Raw genomic sequence first — 19,995 nt, 5'->3', positions numbered from 1 at the left:
ATGTTAAAGCTAATTACACTCTAAGTGTGAAATGAGTATAGTAACTAAGAAAGTTATAAATCTATTTTTAAAACTTTTCACATGAACTGCAATATATAGTTTAGTTATTATTTAGTAATATGCCTTAATTATGTAATCTAGATATTTATTGCTTTTTCCTGCTTTAATTGTTTTTTTGTATATCTAAATTAAAATAAAGTAAATTTGGTTTTAGCTGCTTTAGGCGCTTTCCCATTTTGATTTAATGTTTTAATTGTAAATGTACCTTTTTGTCTTTTTCTGTATTTGTAAATTAGATTCATTTTCCAACTAATTATGTAATCACATGATGTGTTTTGAAGGTTAAAAGAACATCAAAATTACACTTTTAAAATAATTAAACCACACATTACAAGTATTTATTCAAATATCTGAAATAGGAAAACTATATCAAATTAAATAAAATCTTTCTAAAATAGTTGTGAAATTTTCTCAATAAAAAGCAATATAGCATAAAAAAATAATAATTATGCAATAGCTCCACTGTTACAGTATAATTACTGTAATTACACTTCACAGCACTGTTATAGTAAGTTGGGTTCAATACTGGTTTTTACTTAACTTAGTAACTTCAAATGTTACTAAGAACTGAATGTAAGTTTCCTATTAAATAGAAAAGAACTGAAGTGCATTAGAAGTATGTGCCTTTTTAATAAAACTGAAATACAAAACAAAGGCTTACATTTTTATAATTAAAATACTGAAATTTATATTTATTTAAGTTTCTTAAATTTGTAATCCGTTTTTATCCAAATAAATGCAGGGTATCTGCTACACTTTAGATTTTCAAATTCATGACTAATTCCAGGAATTTTTCATGATTTACTGAAGTTACTATTTTCTCGGAGAAAAACACAACAATAAATTTAATACCAATAATTCGCCTTTATCCGCTCAAGCACACAGCATCAGCCTTCAACCACTGGATATCATTGCTGGCCATTTTCAAAGCCCCACTGCAGAATCACGGGCAACATGGCCACATTGTTGCAGAACACAATTGAGTTCTTGTAGCAAGGCAAAAGGATTTTTCTTTTGGGAAGTTAAAAATTTTGGTTTTCTTTTCTGCAGAATTTTTTAAGTCGTTTCTTTTCTGAAGAATTATACCATAACAGTGTTTAGTGAACAACATATTTTATACAAATAAAACATCTACTTCATGAAAATCAAGAAACTGAAAGAGAAGAATATACTTGATAATATAAAACTTAATTTGCTTTAAAAAATATGAAGATAGTTTAATTCAGTGTTTCCCAATGTGGGGCCCACGCCCCACTGGGGGGCAATTTGAGGGTAAAGGGGGGCAATTCAAAAATGGACTCGACATGAGTTTAAACCTTTTGCTCTGGGCCATTTAAATGCAATGCAAGATTTCGGTGACAAAATCGAAAGAAAAAAGCAAATTCTTAAATAATTGCGGTCAATAAATATTATGTGACTTATGGAATTTTTAAGCGACAAATCTGAAATGAAGTATCTGTTTACAGTCGATGGTAAAGCATTTGTGAGTTATTTAGCCAATATCTTTGAAAAACTGAATATAATAAATAAAAAACTTCAAGGAACAAATAAAACTCTTGTTGATGCAAAAGCGAAGATATTTGGCTTCATTACCCTTATTGAGTTATGTCAGAAATATATTAACAACAAAAACTTTGAACAGTTTCATAGGGTCCAAAAATGTGAAGTAAATGATACCGCTTTACTTGTTATTGTCAATCATTTGAAAATTCTATCGGCTGATTTAAAAGAAAGATATTCTGATTTAAAACAAATTTATTTTCCAACATGGATGTTGCAGTCCATGTTAGTGGATTTGTCTGATATATCAAATATATCAAGAAGAACTTGCAGTAATGCAAAATGATGAGTCAGTTAAAACTTTATTTAATATGAAAGGAGTGATGTCATGGCTTCGTGAGGAAACAGAAAACAAATACCCAAATTCAATCAAATATGCAAGAAAACTATTGTTACCGATTCCATCTTCATATTTAGCTGAATGTGGATTCAGTGCTGTAAATGATTTTATTGGTAAAAAAAACAAATCGTCTGTATATAACACAACAGGGAGACTTGAGACTGAAGCTAACCAAATTGGAACCTAAGATAAAATCCACGTGCAGCAAGCATCAAGGGCAAGAATCTCACTAAATTAAAATATTAAATTATTATAGAAAAATCTTTATTAAAATTATTTCGAATTTGAATTTTAGTTTTTCATTATATGTTCTGAAAATTTAGCTACTTTGTTTCGCTAAGAGTTTCCTAAGTTTCTTAAGTGAACAATTTGATTTTTTAATATTAAAAATTATGTATATGTTACATAGGGGGGGGGGCATAAGAATTTTAGAAAGGCTTAGGTGGGGCATGGTACAAAAAAGGTTGGGAAACACTGGTTTAATTTCTTTAGATTTATTTAAAGATAATTCTTTTATTAGAGAAAAGGAAGATTTATGCTTCATTTCTGGCAACAGTGGTTCTTATAATTTTTTTACCACTTTATTTAAATTTTTTTTATAAGCAACTTTACATTTTATGTTTAAATTAGCTTTTCTAATTAACATTTGGCCAGTTTTGAGACTGGTACCAATTTTTGAGCACTCAAATAAAGTTTTAAATCATATTGCAAAATAACAATTCTTCTAATTTTTTTTTAAGTAATGAAGTACTTACTTCGGCATCTTCGTCAAAAAACTTGTATTTGTAACCACATTCAATCAGCAATATTGCATCAGGATAATTATGCTTAAATTCTAAATATTGTTTCTCCAATGGAGTGTATCTAAAATTTAAATAAATAATTAAGTAATTTTTAAAATAAATTCAAATATTTATAGTTGAATAATGTTCTAAAATAAAACTAGTCCTAAATTTTTTAATGGTAAATTTATATATAATTTCAACCAACAATATTACATCAAGATATTTTTGCTTGAATTCCAAATATTGTTTCTCCCAAGGAGTGTGTTAACAATTTTAAGTAAATATTTAAATCATTTCAAAATAAATTCAAATATTTGTATTAGAATAACGACCTAATTATAAAAACATGTATAAATTTAAATGGGGTACTAAAACAAAATTTCAATTTTTTTGTTGTTTTTAATTTGCATCACATTTGACATTATTTAAATAAAAGTAAAAAATTCTAAGAAAATTAAATAAATAACTGAATAATTATACACCTAAATGAAAATTATCAAAGCAAATGATAAGCTCATGATTCTAACAATAGTTATGGTTATTGCTCGAGTACATAAAGCCTTGATATTTTTGACTGATCTAAAAAAAATTTGTTGCTTTTTGTATGATCTTATCTGTAGTGATAAATTTTTAAAATTTCTATGTGATACATGCTGAGTGCTTTATAACTGTCCCCACCGTCTAGCCTTTAATCCTCACCAATTTTTGTCCTCACCAAATAGCTTTTAATTTCTTAAGGAGAAATTTGAGAAATAAAGACTTCTCTTTTAGAGTAAGTCTTTATTCTCTCAATTTCTTCCTTGATATTGATTCATCAAGTTTGCATAATGTTTTTACCCCTTTTAAATATTATTTCGTGACAATAAATGTACATGTTTTTTTAATTTTGATAAGGAATTTAAAAACACCTATTAAAGATGACGATTACAAAAAAATTTGTTTATACACATGTAAAAGTATCCCAGCAACATCCGACTGTGAGCCAATGACAAAGAAATGGATTGTTTACAATATTAATTTTGGTCTACATAAAAAGTTTTAAACAGTAAAACCTTTACTTCAAATAAGGAGATCAAAATTCACTTGGATCAGCTTATTGCCAATAACAAAAATTGAGCGTGGAATCATGCTACTGCTAGAAAGATGGCAAAAGGAATGATGGTGAACGATGAATGAATGATGAAAAAAAAAAAAAAAAGGACAATATATAATTCAATAAAATATTTATTCAATTTAAGAAAATCATCTTTCAATTTCATAAGGGAAAAATAAAATTACTTCCCAAATAATCCAATATATTTAAGGCTAGAGTAGGAAGTAATATTTTAGTCTTAAACTTTATCTATTTTAAAAATAATATGCACGACAGTAAAATATCATTAATGTTTTGTTGTAAAAAAAGATATGGGTAGTTCCTAAGAAATGATGAATGATTTAAGAAAAAGAAAAGATCTCCGGGATTATAGTCACCTTTGTGTCTCAGACAGTTGTATTCTTTGCACACCAGCCACTTTCACCTTCTAGACCAGGGATGGGCAAACTATGGCGTGCCGGAAGGTTTTTATCCGGCCCATGGATAGAATTTTAACTTACCGATCAGTAGCGAATGTAAACAATATACAGTATACATCCATTTTCTTATCATTTTGTTTAAAGCTATTTTTGTTCTTTCTTTTTTAACAAAGTACTGATCTTTTTACTTTCTCTATTTTTGTTCTACAAAACATAAATTGATGAAAGTAGTTAGCACAGATAGCTTCAATTGGTGGAATGTTAAAAGCAGAAGTTCTCTACAAAAAAGCCGTAGATTGGCTCCAACGAGTGTTTGTCTTTCTTGAGGAGCACACATATGGAATCTAATATAGGTGAATTGTTCTTCACATGTGGTACATTGCACATTTTAAGCTCCAACGAGCAGATTTTTTGGCTGGCGCGAGTTCTAACATTATTTATTGCGTATGGAAAGATTGCACACATATAACATCATTGTAAATAATGATGTAATCATTAAATTTATAAAATGGCTAAGAATTCAGTGCCACATGTTCAATGATGAATGGACTTAAAAACATTCTTTTACTGTTGTAAAAGATGAACCAGTATGTCTCATCTGCAATAAAGCTGCAGCAATTTTTAAAGAATACAACATTAACTGACATTTTACAGCCCAGCACAAGAATGCAAACCACGAAGCAATGTCTGAATGTGAAAGAAGACAAAATACAGAAAGTGTTCTTAAAGAATTATCAGGCTGACAAAATTTTTTCAAGAAGATGAGCAGTGTCCAAGAAGCAGTTATGCATGCAAGTTACATTGTAGTATAAAATATTGCAAAAAATAATAAATATCTCGGTGATGGGGAGTTTGCTAAACAATGCTTCGAGTTTGTGATGTTATATGTCCAGACATGAAAAATAATTTTGAGGTTGTAAGTTTATCACGAAAAACGGCGACATCTAGAATCGAAGCCATCGATAAAAATTTGACATCACAATTTGAGTCAAAAATTGCACTATTTAAATTTTGCTCAATAGTTATGGTAGAAAGCACTGATATGATTGATACTGCTCAATTAGTGTTATTTATAAGAGGTGTTGATGAGAACTTTGAAATTACCAAGGTACTGGCAAGTTTGCATTCTTTAAAGGGAACTAAGGGAAGGGATGTGATATTTTTCGTGAGTTTCAAGAAGAGTAATTAAAAAATTTTTTTTATGGCCACTTTGAAAGTGCCATAACAAAAAAGTTTAATATTTCGACTGATGGGGCAAAAAATATGGATTCCATATCTACAAATAAATCTGGATTCCATGTACTCTTTAATCATAACTATCTATACACCAAGATGCTCTGTGTAAATCTGCATTGAATACAAAACCTGTGCTTGATGCAGTAGTAAAGCTTGTTTCTATTCGATACAAGATTTTCTTCAGTCTGTGCAATCTGAATACTCTAATGCACTGTCTTACATAAAAGTTAGGTGGCTTAGTGCATGATGTGTTTTTGAGAGAGTTTGGCAGCTGAAGGAGGACATTGTGTCGTTCTTCCATGGGAAACAGTCTTCAGCAGAGTGCGAAATATTAGAAGATTTTTCACAGATCTTTGTCATATGAACAACTTGAATGTTAAAGATGCAAGGGAAAAATCAATTCATCAATGATATCTGGGCCCATTTCAAAGCTTTTAAACTGAAGCTTAATCTGTGTGTGGGGCAGCTAGCTAAGAACAACTTGTCTTATTTCTCGAGGTTAAATTCATAAGTAAATAAGGAAAAGCTTAAGAATTATGAAGATGGCTTGAAAAAACTATTTGGAATTTGAATGCACATTTCATGATTTCAGTGCCATTCAAACAGAATTAAATATTTTGCAATGCCTTTCAAAGTAAATTGTAGAACAGTGAGGTCGGATTTGCAGCTTGAATCAATTGAGTTGCAATCTAACAATCATCTGAATCAGTTGTTTCTAAATATGCCAAAGTTTGAGTTTTACAAATCATTACCAAAACTAGTTTCCAAAATTCAATATCTCATGCCTAGAAAATCAATGCTATGCTTGCAATGCTATACTTTAGAAAAAATCCCTTCAGAAGTAGACTAATAGACAAGCATTTAGCCCCGTTCCTCAAAATAAGCACATCTCACTTCGAACTTCAATATAAGGAACTTTTAAAAATGAAATTGCAATTTAATTTATCTCATTAAATATTTAAATTAAAACTTGTAAATCGTTTTATTATTATTGCAGAAATTTTTACATGGCCCACCAATTTTTTTTCTCTAGATTTTTTGCCCTCGACCAAAAAAGTTTGCCCATCCCTGTCCTAAAAAGGTACCCCACTGATTTGAAGCTGGATACTCAACTTCAGATTGATGGGTAACAGGAGGTAAAGGCTTCAAACTTCTTCACAATGACTTAACTGCTGTGACATCATAGCTTGGATAACATAATAATCTCCCTAAAACTCTCTTTTTAATTTATTATAATTTTTTTTTTTGTAAAATACTAAAACCACAAAACATTTTAAAATAAATTCAAAAAGTTTTAATTTGTATTTTCGAAGACAGAAAAAAATACAAATAACTAATAATTTGATGGGAGGTGACCTATAATACAAATAATTTGTTTTGTTTTTTTTCTTCCATAAAAATAAAGGATAAATTATAAGAAAAGAAACAAAAAACCAAATGCGGTATGAAACTATGTAATTTATTATTATGATAGGTATAATTTTAATAATTAATGCAAAAAAAAATATTTATAATTTTTTTTGAACAATGAACTATACTGATGACATACTTAACATCCTTCGTGAAGCAATTTTGTGATTCCTTTTCTAAAGTTGAAGAACGTTTCTTTGGAGCAACAACCATACAATGTGATGGACTTTTTTCAGATAGAACTCCATCATATTTTTCAATTTCAGCTTTCCTTGGACCTTCAACATTATTTCTTGCTGAGTATGATTTTATTCGAGCAATGGTAGATTCAGTGAGTTCATAATTTGAAGAAGAATCAGATGCAGTTGCTTCAGGGTGTAGCTTTGGGTTTTTTTTCAATGGTACATTTTGCTTTTGCAAATAAAAAAGAATTTTAAGTTGTAAAAAATTTACAAGTATAATAAATTATTAATCACAGAAAGAAAGAAAAAAATATCATGAATTTTCTACCATAAAGAAAAAGGACATCTTCAAAGACAATGAACATTAAAAAAAAAAAAAAGGTAAAATTTTTCTGAAGTATTTTGTTACATTTAAGATATTTTAGTGGGCCTAAACAAAAGTGATAATAAATTTTTAAAAATATCAAAGATCTTGACAATATCTAATTTTGAGAATAGAATTTAAAATTATGAGGTAAGTACTTATTGGTTATAGGGACCATATATATTGGTGGCTGTATTTTTGAGTTGTAATCAACAGAAACATTGGTAGATTCATTTTATCTAATTTTTCATTTGTTGCAAACACAGAAGAACTAGGCAGTGATATCATGAAATTTTAAAAATATAGATGATTGTATACATATCCATTAAATATGTTCATACATTTTGTATGAAATAAAAACAAAATCATGATGTGAGAAATAAATAAATTTAAAATGACTTATTATTCTCTACAAAATAAAATGTGAATACATCATTTATAACCAATCAAATATTTTTTAAGCCATAATTCAACATATATTTTTTCATTAAAGCAGGGGTCGGTTCAGACATTTTGTAAAAGGTCTCATTTTTGCAAAATTGCGAAAAAACTACTCATAATTTGTGAATATAAAATAAGCATTAAGTCTCATTCTTTTAGCCAGGGTCCTGCTTTTGTGAATTTGTGCAAATAGGGTCCTGTTATTGCAGAAAACATTTTCAAGAAGTTTTTAAATGGTAAATAGATACAAGATTCTGCTCAACAATTGCTGCTACTAAATTAGAGATGCAACACACAAATATTTGGTATCAGCCTATACTGCTCAACACAGAATATTCATTTCGGACAAATAATGGAAACAAAATCACTCACATTTTTAATAATTTCAATTGACATATTTTAAATAACACAACTTAGTAATGTATCACTTTTAATGTGTTACGCATTAAGTAAACTTAAACAATTCTTAAATTTATAATATTTTATTTAAAAAATTGCCAGAAATTAATTTTTATTTACATAATATTCTATTAATTAATTTTATGAATAAATATAAATTGATTAATTATTTACTTACAAAAAAAAATAATAATAATGATTTAATATTAATAAGAATGTGCAGATGATGTTTGTAAAAGTAGAAATATTTTCTTAGAATACTACATTTGGAATTTAAACTTAGTTTGTCTCGAAACGTTCTTTCCCCCCTCCCGGGAAGGGTTTATTTGATTAACAAAACAATAATGAAGATAAACAATTTGTGAAAAGTCCGATTGAAAGATAAATTATTTTGTGAAGATTCTGTTAATGGACCCAAATTTCTACTAAACAGACTCCTGATTACAAGAAAGATTTTCATATCAATACCTGGGTCAAAATAATCAATAAGCATTTATGACTTCTAGAGGATTGCTGTGAGAAACTAAAGAAACATAACAGAAGAGGACTACGGCCAACTCGAAGGGTAGGGACAGGTGGGGTAAGGTGCATGCATGGGGTAAAGTGGGTATATGTTAAAAAACATATATTTTCGCCGTTTGAGTTGATATAATTTATTGAATATTATTAGAGACATTTACTGGGATAGCGGCAAGTATTTTTATTTCAGATTTATAAACTGATAAAAAGATTAATGCTTACAAACTATCTGCTTATGTTTACTATATAAAGTATGTTAGCTTAAGGTATTGATGAACTTTCTTCTAATATCATTAAGAACTGTCAAAAACTATTAATTTTAGTTCAAACCTGTACATGGACATCTAAAGAACAAATCAACGTAGAAATTTAAGAATAAATTTCAAAATTACATTTATTATGAATTGTTTTCTGAGTTGGGGAAAAGCGGGTTAGGCTTCAAGTGTTGTTTGATAGGGGTATTTGTTTACTTGTGTTAGCTTTAGTAAGTATCTAATGCTCAATATTTAATAATGAAGCAGTAAAAAAAAATTTACTTGTTTGATTATAGCCTTACGTAATAATTTTAATGCAGAAAACTAAATGTTTTTTAAATTTTATTTTTAAAGGCAATAATAATAAGCGGAATAACAATATAGCACAGTCTTTTCATGGAAAACTAAACAATTTCTTTGAAATATTTAAATTCAACAAAAATAAATGCCTGTTATAAATAGTAAAAACACTTACAATTGCTACAATAGTTATTAATTTTTCTAGCTTTTTAATGAAACTGTGAAGTATACTGCATCTGAAGTGAAATCTAATTATGATAGCCATGAACATACTCTTTAATTTAATAATATGAAAAAAATACATTCTTTAGCATTTGTTTTTTTTATATATAACAATTGTACATTTATTTAAGAGCATTTTTATTTCTAAAACAATATTTTGATATGTTTTTAGTGAAACATATATTAATTTTAAAACTCTACCTACTTTACCCTATTCTGGATGTAAAGTGGGTTTATTGAAACTTCCTCTTTTGAATTCATTACCGTAAGAAAATAATCGAACAAAATAGATAAGTTATGCCTCATATTTAATCTCAATGAATCCTATTTACATATATTAAAATTTTCTGTAAAATAAATTTAATAAATTGGTTATAGAACCCATTTAAAAAATAAAAAAAACTAGACTATAAACTCCCAGCAAACCTCTAGGAGATATTTTTTTTAAATATTGGTTTGGTATCAGTTTATGCCAACTACTGGAATAAGATGGAATTCAAATTGCAAAAATTTAAAAAAAAACATGCTGAGGTGGCTACAAGTTATATCCTTTAAATTGATCCCCTACTAGAATGTTTTAATTCCCCCCTTTTATTAAAAAACTTCTGCAGATTTTATTTCCCTTTAGTGCCTTGGTAAGGAGTGAACTGGTACCGATGTGAAAATATCCCGAAATATATTTTAAAATTTGGGAAAACTATTTAAATTCCTATTAAACTAATAATTTTTTTATGCAGAAAAAGTCGAAAACTTGGTTTGACCGAATAAATAACAAAAGTACCCGAGTATTCGTTTCATTCCTTGCTGGCAATAAAAAGAGAAATTATTTCAAATACTTACGATATTATCTGGCGTTTCATCAATCTTTCGTCTTCGCGATATAGGAGTGGATTCTGCCGAAAAAAACTTGGAAATAGACGGCTGATTTCCATAATTTTTCTTATCGGCGACAGCTTTAATTTTTCTATTCATTTTCACAATAAATGAATATTAATCTTTTGAACTAAATATTTATATTCTCAAACATTATAAAAACTATAATTATTTCTTTCTTCTCAAATATAATGATTAAAGTTAATATTAATGATTCTATTTCAAAGCATTTTCATAAAAATGGAAGAACGACAGTAGAACACAGAATGCATGATTGTTTTTAGATTTTGTTTGTTTAGGTTCAAGCATCAAACGATGAGCCTTTATAAAAGATATATTTTTGCTTAGAGCTTTTACTGTCTAAACATTGACACACGTTATTAAATACGTTTTTTTTCATTAAATTATATTATTTTTACTAAAAATCAGTTATAAAAGTACTTTTCTAACATTATTTAGATTATTTTGTTATTTTTTTTAAGCATCGGTTAAGAAATCTGGTTTTACAGAATTCGGTTTGAAATCTGGAAACGAATACGGAAAACAGTCACCTGGGCTGTCTGCTAAAGGTAACGTAAATAAAGAAGGTGATATTAACTTCAGGTCAAGGGTTTTTTGATAGACGTTAAACGGGCCGAGCTTTTATAACTGAATCTATCAAAGGTCATACGTGTTTCATTTCTTTCACAGAAATAGACATAATGGGCTCCAGTGCAATAACCACTATTACAATTGGTTTGGCTTTATTACTAGGTGTAACTTATTTCAAATACGATGATACTTTGAACCATTATCTTACAAGTTTAGGTGTTCCGAAAGATTATTTAAAAATCATGTTTCCTAAAATATATGAAAAACAAAATGATGGGGCTGGTTTGAATAGTAAAAACAAGCAGATACTTCTCAGGCCTGAAGAATTAAAAAATTATGATGGTGGACCAGATAGTAAAGGACTTTATTTAGCAATTTTAGGAGAAATTTTCGATGTCGAAAAAGGAGCCCAGCATTACAGGCCTGGTGGAGGATATGCATTTTTTTCAGGTAATTTTATTTTTTTCATTTTACTCACTTTATATTAAGATTTATGATATTTATTTGTAGTTTATAATGACATCAATACACACGTAAAATTTGTTGTTCATGCATATTGCTGTTATAATTTAATGATATATTGTGCAATTGCTTTTGTGATTCTATTATATTGGCTCCAAATTGTAAGGCATTTTAACTTATTGGCCCAGTAGCTAACTGATCAGCTAACAAACTATAATTTTGTAAAGTTTTCATACTTTTAATTTTGGAGGATGATTCCTGTATCTGTACCTGCAATGGAAGGGGAGAAATTAAAAAGATATCATATTAAGGATAAGTACATAAGTAGCTGCCACCCATGGACAAACCATTTTTTTAAAAACATTTTGAAAGTTAAAATACTTTTAGTACCTTGTCAAAGGTAACTTGCATGGATATGTACAAATATTAAAATATACCTGTTTTGTTGCTCACTGTAAGTTTTAGAACAAAATTTGTATTATTAATTACAATTAAGGCAATGTTTCCATACTGATACTGTTCAGGCTTACTGAAAATGCCGTGTGTAATTGCCAAACTCTTATACTTACATAAAATTGAAATATATTTATAGTAGATTGCCCAGATATATATATATCAGTTTTACCCTTTATTCTATTCTGTGGCTTTTAATAGTGTCTTTCATTCTACTGCTCAATTGTCCCCAAAACTTGCTGACCATTTGGTCCCAAGTAACGATACATGAATCTTCCTACAATTGAAATATTCAGTTTCATAAGTTTTCTCAGTTCCTGTGATTCTTCTTCTAATTTTTAAAACTTACTTACAATGCAAATTTTAATATGTAACCAAAATCAATTATTCTGATTAGATAATTGTCATGTCAAGTCTTCTATTGTGAGGTGTATCATTGATGTTGGTTTGACAGTTTCAACCTGTGAAACATAGTTTGATTACCCCTGGACACACTATAAAATTTCAATAATTTAAGTATAATGTAAAAATTTATGCAAAGCTTTTAAGTAAACCATTCATAATAAATAATTCTGCCGAAGCGACAAAGACTTTAAAGAAATTCATTGCATCTATGGCTGGAATAAAACAAGACATTTTTAAAAGTGCTTCATCCAATTGAGATTAGTAATTAAATTTTTTTATAATGGAAGCACTATGCATTTGTATTAAATCAATCAATTGTTTTGAATATATTTATTAATATAATTTTAGTGTTTTACTCTTTTATATTAATTCTTTGATTATTTTGGAATTTTGAAACTATTTACTATTTAGAAGGTCAGGGAAAGTACTCATAGTTAATATGTATTTTAAAATAAATTGTGTAATTGTAAATGTAGATTTTTTTCTTATTAGTCTACTAAATGGTATTTTTGGACTACTAAATGTGGTCATTTGGGTCCTTAAATTTTCAATGCTGGTGTGATCCATACATACATACACATGAAATTTACATTCATGTGTGTAGGATATGAAACCGAAATTATGGAGGTAAGTGGTGAGAATATACACATATTTAATACAACTCATACGAAATCCTCTCAAGTATATTAAATTCAATTAATAATAATATAATGTTTTAATAATATGGCTGAGTTTGTAATAATATGGCCCGGTGGCTGAGTAGCAGCGCTTCGCACTCTCATGCTACAGGTCCTCGGGCCGGGTAAGGTTAGCTCAGCCTTTCATCCGCTCAGCGGGTCAACAAATGAGTACCAAGAATGTACGGGAACTAAACACTGGGGAGTTCCGCTTTCGGCTGTCTTCCTAACTGGAACATTTGCTCCTGCACCCCAGAGCCCAAGGTTAAGAAGACTGAGATGTGCGCAGTAGGCCTTGGCACTCTATGGGCTGTCGCTCCACTGAGTTTAGTTTATGAGTAATTTTATTCAAAATGGAAAATACAAAGAAGTTACCATCCATAGTTCAAGATATCCTGAATTTGTTTAGTATAATGATTGTGCTTTATTCTCCACATAAGCTTTGAAATTGCGAAGTAAAGCATGACAATGTTAACTCACTTTTCAATTTTTATTTTGTTGCGATATTCAGCCTTTTGAATAGCAAGCGTTGGAACCCAGCTTGAAGTAGCAAAAGAGATAAGAACTCTCATAGCTTTTCCATTAAGGACTTGTCTTACGTATTCCTAAACTTCATACCCTCTTTCTTTGAGTTTCGTTTTGTATTAAATAATAATAGATTACTATTTGAAGACTGATATTAGATTTGAAGTTATGAACATCTTGTGGCACTATCCTCTTGCTGTGTAGCAGCCCGGAATGTTGGTATACACACTTTGGGTATATTTGTGTATTGGTAACTGTATTTTCCAAAGCCTCAAAAGGATTTTCAACTTGCAAAATTTAAAAAAACCCAAAGACATGCAAAGGTTTGCCTTGGGGTGACTATAAGTTATTATTCCCTTAGAATTGGTCACCTTCTATGGTGTTTTTGTACTCTCATGTGGGCAATTGTCCCGAAGTTGGAAAAACTTAATAATTATTATGATTATTTTGTACAGGTATTGTTGTGGAAATCTTCCTTTCTTTGTCAATTCATCTAAAAGATTATTACAATGCAAACATTTAAGTAAATAATTTGTAATAAACTTATTATATTAGCAATTTAAATTGTTGTTTTATTTATTATTAATATTTATTATTAATATTTATTATTTCAATTAGAATGTTAAAAATATTACAAGTTTTAATATCACAATCTTTTTTTTTAATTTCAGATTAATTACATAAAAGTTTGACTATAGTATTTAGGTACTGATTAAAATTGGATCATTTTTCCCCGGATCTCCAGTTTTTTTTAAAAACTTTCTTTATTTTTAATCCGGATAATAACATTCTGTAAGAAGCAAATTAATCATAAACTTTTCATGATTGTTTTGAGATTTTTTATTTTATTAAATTATACTGTGTGCTAGTTGTTTTAATAAGTTGTTTTTTAGGGTATTTAATTTCTGTTTAAAAGTTTTTTCGATTAAAAACAAAACTACTTAAATATTTTTTGTCTAGGATTTGAAATTAATTTTGAATAATCTTTCCATGCTTTCTCAGAAGTTTATTTCTTATTGTATACTAATTAAATAAACTATTAATTTGCATTGTTTTCCAAGGTATTTTCTTTTGTTTTTCTTTGCTCTATGATAAACTGCATAAGAGTTTTCCCTAGGCTGAAATGTAAAAACCAATTATGTGTTACTTTTTAAAAAATTTCATTATAAAAATAATTTTGTTAATTATTTGCTAAATTACTTTTTTCTAGGACGTGATGCAACTCGTGCTTATATAACTGGTGATTTTAGCGAAAAAGGTTTGGTTGATAATATTCTTGATTTAAAAGATGATTCTATTGCAAGTATTGAAGACTGGATATCTTTTTACAGAGATGAATACAAATTTGTTGGTAATTAAAATCAAATTATGCATTTATAAGAATTTTGTATGTATTTTTAATTAAAATTTGTTTCCATTTATACAGTGTTGGTGGATGGCATGCTTAAGTAAGGAATATAAATAAAAATGTGAGAATTTAAATACAAGGAAAACAAAATCAAAAGATATGCTTGTTAGCAAACACTGCACTTCATCAGGGGACACACCACCCTGCCAACATGCTGGACCCTTTCTGTTGTCAGTGGTGAAACCAAAAACCGACAGTGCTCCGAGATATTTAAATTCTCGCATTTTTCTTTATATTGTTTAATTAAGACAATTTTGGTTGTAATTGCTTTTTACATATTTCCATTTTGACTTATGGTTTTTAAATTAAATTTTGTTCTTAATTTTTATTTAACTCTGTTTTCATACTTTGGATGCTTAAGTAAAGGTCATAAAATTTACATATATATAGAGGGAGAGAGAATATTTTTTTTGTGAAGAAATTTGTATAATTATTTAAAATGTATAAGAAGAAATATGTAAATGTAAAGAGAACAATAATAATTTAAAATGTAATGGAAAATTAAAACCTTGAAATTATAAAAATATTGTCAGTTGACAGGTTTTTGACTTGTGTCATTTTTTGATAATTCTAACCCTGGATAAAACTGTTTCTTCAAAAACATAAAAAGAATTGTATTTATGTAATTGTATAAATATTGCTATTTACATTTAATTATTCACATTCCATGTAATTTATTTCTTAAAATCACATATTAAATAGTTTTTTTCTTATGTTGTTTAAAATGTGTCTGAAAAGAAAAAAAATCCTTTAAATAATAAATATAAACTTTGAATCAAAAATCTAAACTATTTTATGAAGTATATCTCTTCATTTTATTTCTTATATGCATGTTTTGTTAAAATAAATTTGGTTTCTATTTACCTTAAATTAAAATGCATTACTTTGTTTGAAGGTTACGTGGTTGGTAGATACTATAATGAAAATGGAGAGCCAACTCAAGAGTTATTATCCATAAAAGATAAACTTAACCATGCTAAGAAAAATAAATACACAGAGGAGAAAGAATATAATTTCCCACCATGCAATTCGGAATGGAGTAAAGAAAAAGGCAGTAAAGTTTGGTGCACCAAAAAGAGGTATTTTTTGATAGGAAAAAATTTTAATATTGTGGAGGCTTTATTATTTTTAAGTTGTCAACTTTTACAATTTAAATATTGATGAAGTATTTAAGTTTGTAAATAATAACATACTAGACTTAAATACCATCTATTCTGGTGTATAAGTCTATCTTTTATATCCTTAAAATTGTTCGAAAAGTAGGGGGTCGACTTATACACCGTTAATAAAATTGGCCATTCATTGATTGTGAAATATTGATGCATTATAAAGATTGAGCTAGATATAAATAATTCAGTATCAATTAACATATTTTATTTCCCTTTATTTATAATGTTCATCTCTGAATTTTTATAAGTTATTGGATTTCTATTTAGTTTCTAATTTTCTTGACAATTCTAACTTCTGCACTAAAAGAAATGAATTTAGTTTAAATGATATCTTTAGTTATAAATGTTAGTGTTTTTATTTTAAATGATTGTTTTAGTTTTAATATTTTAATAATTTTAGGATAAATGATTTGATAAATTTCAAATACTATGTAAAAATTATTTTGACAGAATGGTTATTTTATTTTGTAAGCAATCTGATTATCAAAGATAGACTTACTTACAAGGTACATAGCTATATTAATGCTATTAAAAACATAATTAGTATAAAATCTGTGCCTTTTTTTATTGAGAAAATAATGGCATGTTTTGTGATCAGGGTTGTATTCTAAAATGGGGAGTAAGAGGTACAACCAAAGTAACAAAATAATTCAAAACTGCATTTTCTTTTCACTGACTTATCTAAGCTAAATGTAATACAATTTTAAATTATATTTTAATTTTGTATTAGAATGCAGTTTTGAATTAGTCAGGTTACTAACGGTGCCCAAATCACTTGGTTCACAATGCTTAGGACTTTTTTTATTTCTGTTAAATTTACCTCCTAGTGCATGAAAATATCATCTTTAGAGTGATATTTTTATATTTATTTAGAGTGATATCCTTTTTTTTTCGCTCATTGTATATGCATGGAGGTTGTAAATATAGATTTTAAATTGAACTTTTTCAGTGGTGGAGTTGATCGCTCTTGGGTAGGCGTGCCTCGTCAATTGCACATAAAAGGCAAAGATGCTCGATGTGTCTGTGTGAAAAACCATGGACCACCTTCAAATCCTGATTCTGTTGATCATCGAGATCGTGGGGACTTAGATCATCCAGATTTAAAAGAATATCCTGGCTGCTCTGCTTCTTCAGATACTTGCTCAGTTGATCATCCATAATATTCCGATGATCATTCACATCATTCAACCATCATATCATTGTTTTATCTCCTCAAGATTATTAAATGAAGTGAAACGAGCTCATCGAATGTTTATGAAAGGAGTAACTCCCGTTCAAATATTTAACTTTTTATACTTTAATGTTGCTTTAAAGTAAGGGTCTTTAACTTTTACTAATATTCAAAGTGATCAAGGAGACTTAGATCATTCAGATTTAAAAGAATATTCTAGGTGTTCAGTTTCTTCAGATACTTGTTCAGTTGTAAAATAATATTCAAATGATTGCCCATTCTATCATATCATTCTAATCTCAGTAAATGAAAAGTTCTATCATGTTATATGAAGCAAATAACCTCCTACCCAAATATCCAGCTTGTAATAGCTTAGCATAGCCTTATACAGTGAAACCTTTTGGGAGCAACCACTCTCTGTTCCACTGTGAACTTGTCGTTAATGGAGGTTGGTCGTTCTTAGGGGTTACCTCCATTGACTTCAAAATGTTATTGAAGGTACATGATTTTTCATAAACGATTTAAATTTTAGTCTGAGTTATTTTCTTGGTGCGAAAATGCCACTTGTGGTGGCATCATGAAAACCGGATCGATGATTAAAATTTACCGTCAATAAAAATGATCTGTACTGAAATAATTATGAATAAAAACAAATTTACCAATTAGAACTATTTTAAGTAAATGAGTAATTATGTTTTTCATTTAAGTTTGCATTTAATTTTATATCATAAAAAATAGTTAACTTTAAAAAATGAAAAGAGGCTTGTTTGTTTGATATGCTAGTTTTTTCTAAAATAACTTTTTTTTAAAAATTTAACTTTCAATTCTAAAAATGAATCATTAATAGCATTGTCTTTAGTGCACTCTGACTGCAACGTTAGGTTGTAGATCTCTTTCAGAGATTCCAAAGAGAGCTCTCTAAATAAGAATCTCACATAAATATTTTGAACACCTTTTAATCTACTTATTTGTTTTGTTAATATTTTTAGTTTTGATATTTTTTCTTATTTCCTTATTTGACTTTTCCCAGCATTTGATGCAGAGCTTTGCCCGGTTGCTGGGAGAGGCTTTGATGGTCTTTCCTAAAGATTTTTTTCAACACAAAGTTGATGGAGAAAATTCCGTGTCTCCCAAAAATGGTTGTAAATGGAGGAGGTCGCTAAATAGAGATGATCGTTCCTGGAGGTTCCACTGTAGTAGATTTTTAGTTTTATTTTTAATACTGAAGGACCATATTAATACATTCCTTAAATTTCTTACATTCTTCAAAATAAACATGATTCAGGGCATATGAAATATATTTCTATCTTTTTGGCACATTACTTTTAAACACACTAGCCTGGAAATATCGCAAGTAGGGAAATAATGAGTGAAAATTTTTTTCTTCTTTTTTTTAACGGCAGGCATTGAACTTTTGTTCTTAAGCTCGGAAGATGCCAGAAGTGTTGTTTATTTAACATTACCCATTGGGCACCTGTAAACCCAAGTCACGGAGGTGAGCAACATTACCCACGCCACACTGTCACAGATACCCGCTTATAGGGTGGACCACATTCACACATCACACAATAGAGAGCAACACACAGAGAGAAACATCCACGCCCTGAGCAGGATTCAAACCCACAACCATTAGCTTCACAGTCAGTCACACTGACTGCTCGGCCACCTGGCCGGCTAGAGGGGCTAAACTTCATTCTATCATTTTAAGAGGAGGGAGAAGAAAATAATTAATTAAATTTAAAAATATATGTATAATAAATTAATTGGGTTTAAAAATTCATATATGATTCAACAACTACCTGCATTTAAAAATGCGTGTATGATACTTAACTAACCATATTAAGAAATACATATAGTCAACCCCGCTTAAAGGAATATTGGTTCCAACTAGTACTATTCAATTAAGGGGTAATTCAATTAAAAGAGGACTGCATTATTCAATTTTAAGTGCTTAATTTTGATGAAATTTTACTTTAATGGTATCTAATGCATAGTATAGTGCTTTGTCTTATAAATAAACTCGATTTTATGATCAATAAACAATTATAATTTAAACTGATAGTGTTGATATTATAAAATATAAGTGTCATTTAAAGTTATATAAAAATAAATCTATGCTAATAAAAAAATTAATACAGGTACTATAATATTTATTTTGTTCCTTTTGAAAAAATCTGTATTTGAAATCTGTAAATTTTTATACCCGTTTAATTATGTTAGTTTTTCAAAATTTGATTTTGCCTTTCCTTTTTATGAAGACTTTTATGACTTGTGTATTCCTTTCAAAGACTTTCAATTTTTTATATACGTATATATTTTTTTATCTTTGAAACTTGAGAAATTCCAAATTAATTTGCTATTTCAGTTTGGGATTTTTGAAATTTATTTCTTCCAGAACTTTTATTTTTTTTATATTTCGATTATTTTAAATCATTTCTTTTCACACTCATCCTTTAATCTCTTGAGTAAGCAATGATTATTCTACTTTAGAGAAAGACACACTGTAGGCTAGTGTGTTTGGTATTTGAAACTTTTTTTTATCAAAACAATTAGCACACTCTGAGAGGACTATAAGTCTTCACTGTGAAACAAATCACTCTGTACTTTTTTACATTCTAAATAATGTGTGAGTGAAGTAAGTCAAAGAGAAGTAAAACCCCTTCATTCACTCTAATGT

At 28.6% G+C, this 19,995-nt stretch overlaps 2 protein-coding genes across 6 annotated transcripts in view; one reads left to right on the top strand and one right to left on the bottom strand.

The window, feature by feature from the left end:
- The window catches only part of LOC107437796 (DNA mismatch repair protein Msh3), a 45,787-nt gene extending 35,027 nt beyond the window's left edge, over positions 1-10,760 (bottom strand). For 3 of the 5 annotated variants that reach the window (XR_015435655.1, XM_043040836.3, XM_087168433.1), the window contains exons 1-3: positions 10,425-10,760; positions 7,043-7,314; positions 2,716-2,824 (exon numbers count right to left, since the gene is read on the bottom strand). Coding sequence is in view for 3 of the 5 variants with exons in the window: in XM_043040836.3 (XP_042896770.2) it covers positions 2,716-2,824; positions 7,043-7,314; positions 10,425-10,556 (513 nt within the window). In the remaining 2 variants the exon portion in view is untranslated. Of the gene's footprint in view, positions 1-912; positions 932-2,715; positions 2,825-7,042; positions 7,315-10,424 lie in introns of those variants that run through there. The other 2 variants (XM_087168434.1, XM_087168435.1) reach the window with 2 other exon arrangements.
- On the top strand, positions 10,722-19,009 carry LOC107437814 (neuferricin). Its single transcript, XM_016049933.5, has 4 exons — positions 10,722-11,498; positions 14,781-14,921; positions 15,874-16,057; positions 17,097-19,009. Exons 1-4 carry the CDS (start codon positions 11,159-11,161, stop codon positions 17,305-17,307), a joined length of 876 nt encoding a protein of 291 aa, XP_015905419.3. The 5' UTR covers positions 10,722-11,158; the 3' UTR covers positions 17,308-19,009.
- Positions 19,010-19,995: the final 986 nt, after the last annotated feature.

The sequence above is a fragment of the Parasteatoda tepidariorum genome, chromosome 7, assembly GCF_982258835.1.
Source record: "Parasteatoda tepidariorum strain Cologne lab strain chromosome 7, Ptep-v5.0, whole genome shotgun sequence".
NCBI lineage: Eukaryota > Metazoa > Arthropoda > Arachnida > Araneae > Theridiidae > Parasteatoda > Parasteatoda tepidariorum.
Note: the sequence above shows the minus strand (reverse complement) of the source record. Positions and strands in the feature narration are given on the sequence as shown.

Coding starts and splice junctions, on each gene's coding strand:
- LOC107437814 (XM_016049933.5), top strand. CDS start 11,159: ATGGGCTCCAGTGCAATAACCACTATTACAATTGGTTTGGCTTTATTA. Junction 11,499..14,780: donor AGGATATGCATTTTTTTCAG/GTAATTTTATTT, acceptor ACTTTTTTCTAG/GACGTGATGCAACTCGTGCT. Junction 16,058..17,096: donor GTTTGGTGCACCAAAAAGAG/GTATTTTTTGAT, acceptor GAACTTTTTCAG/TGGTGGAGTTGATCGCTCTT.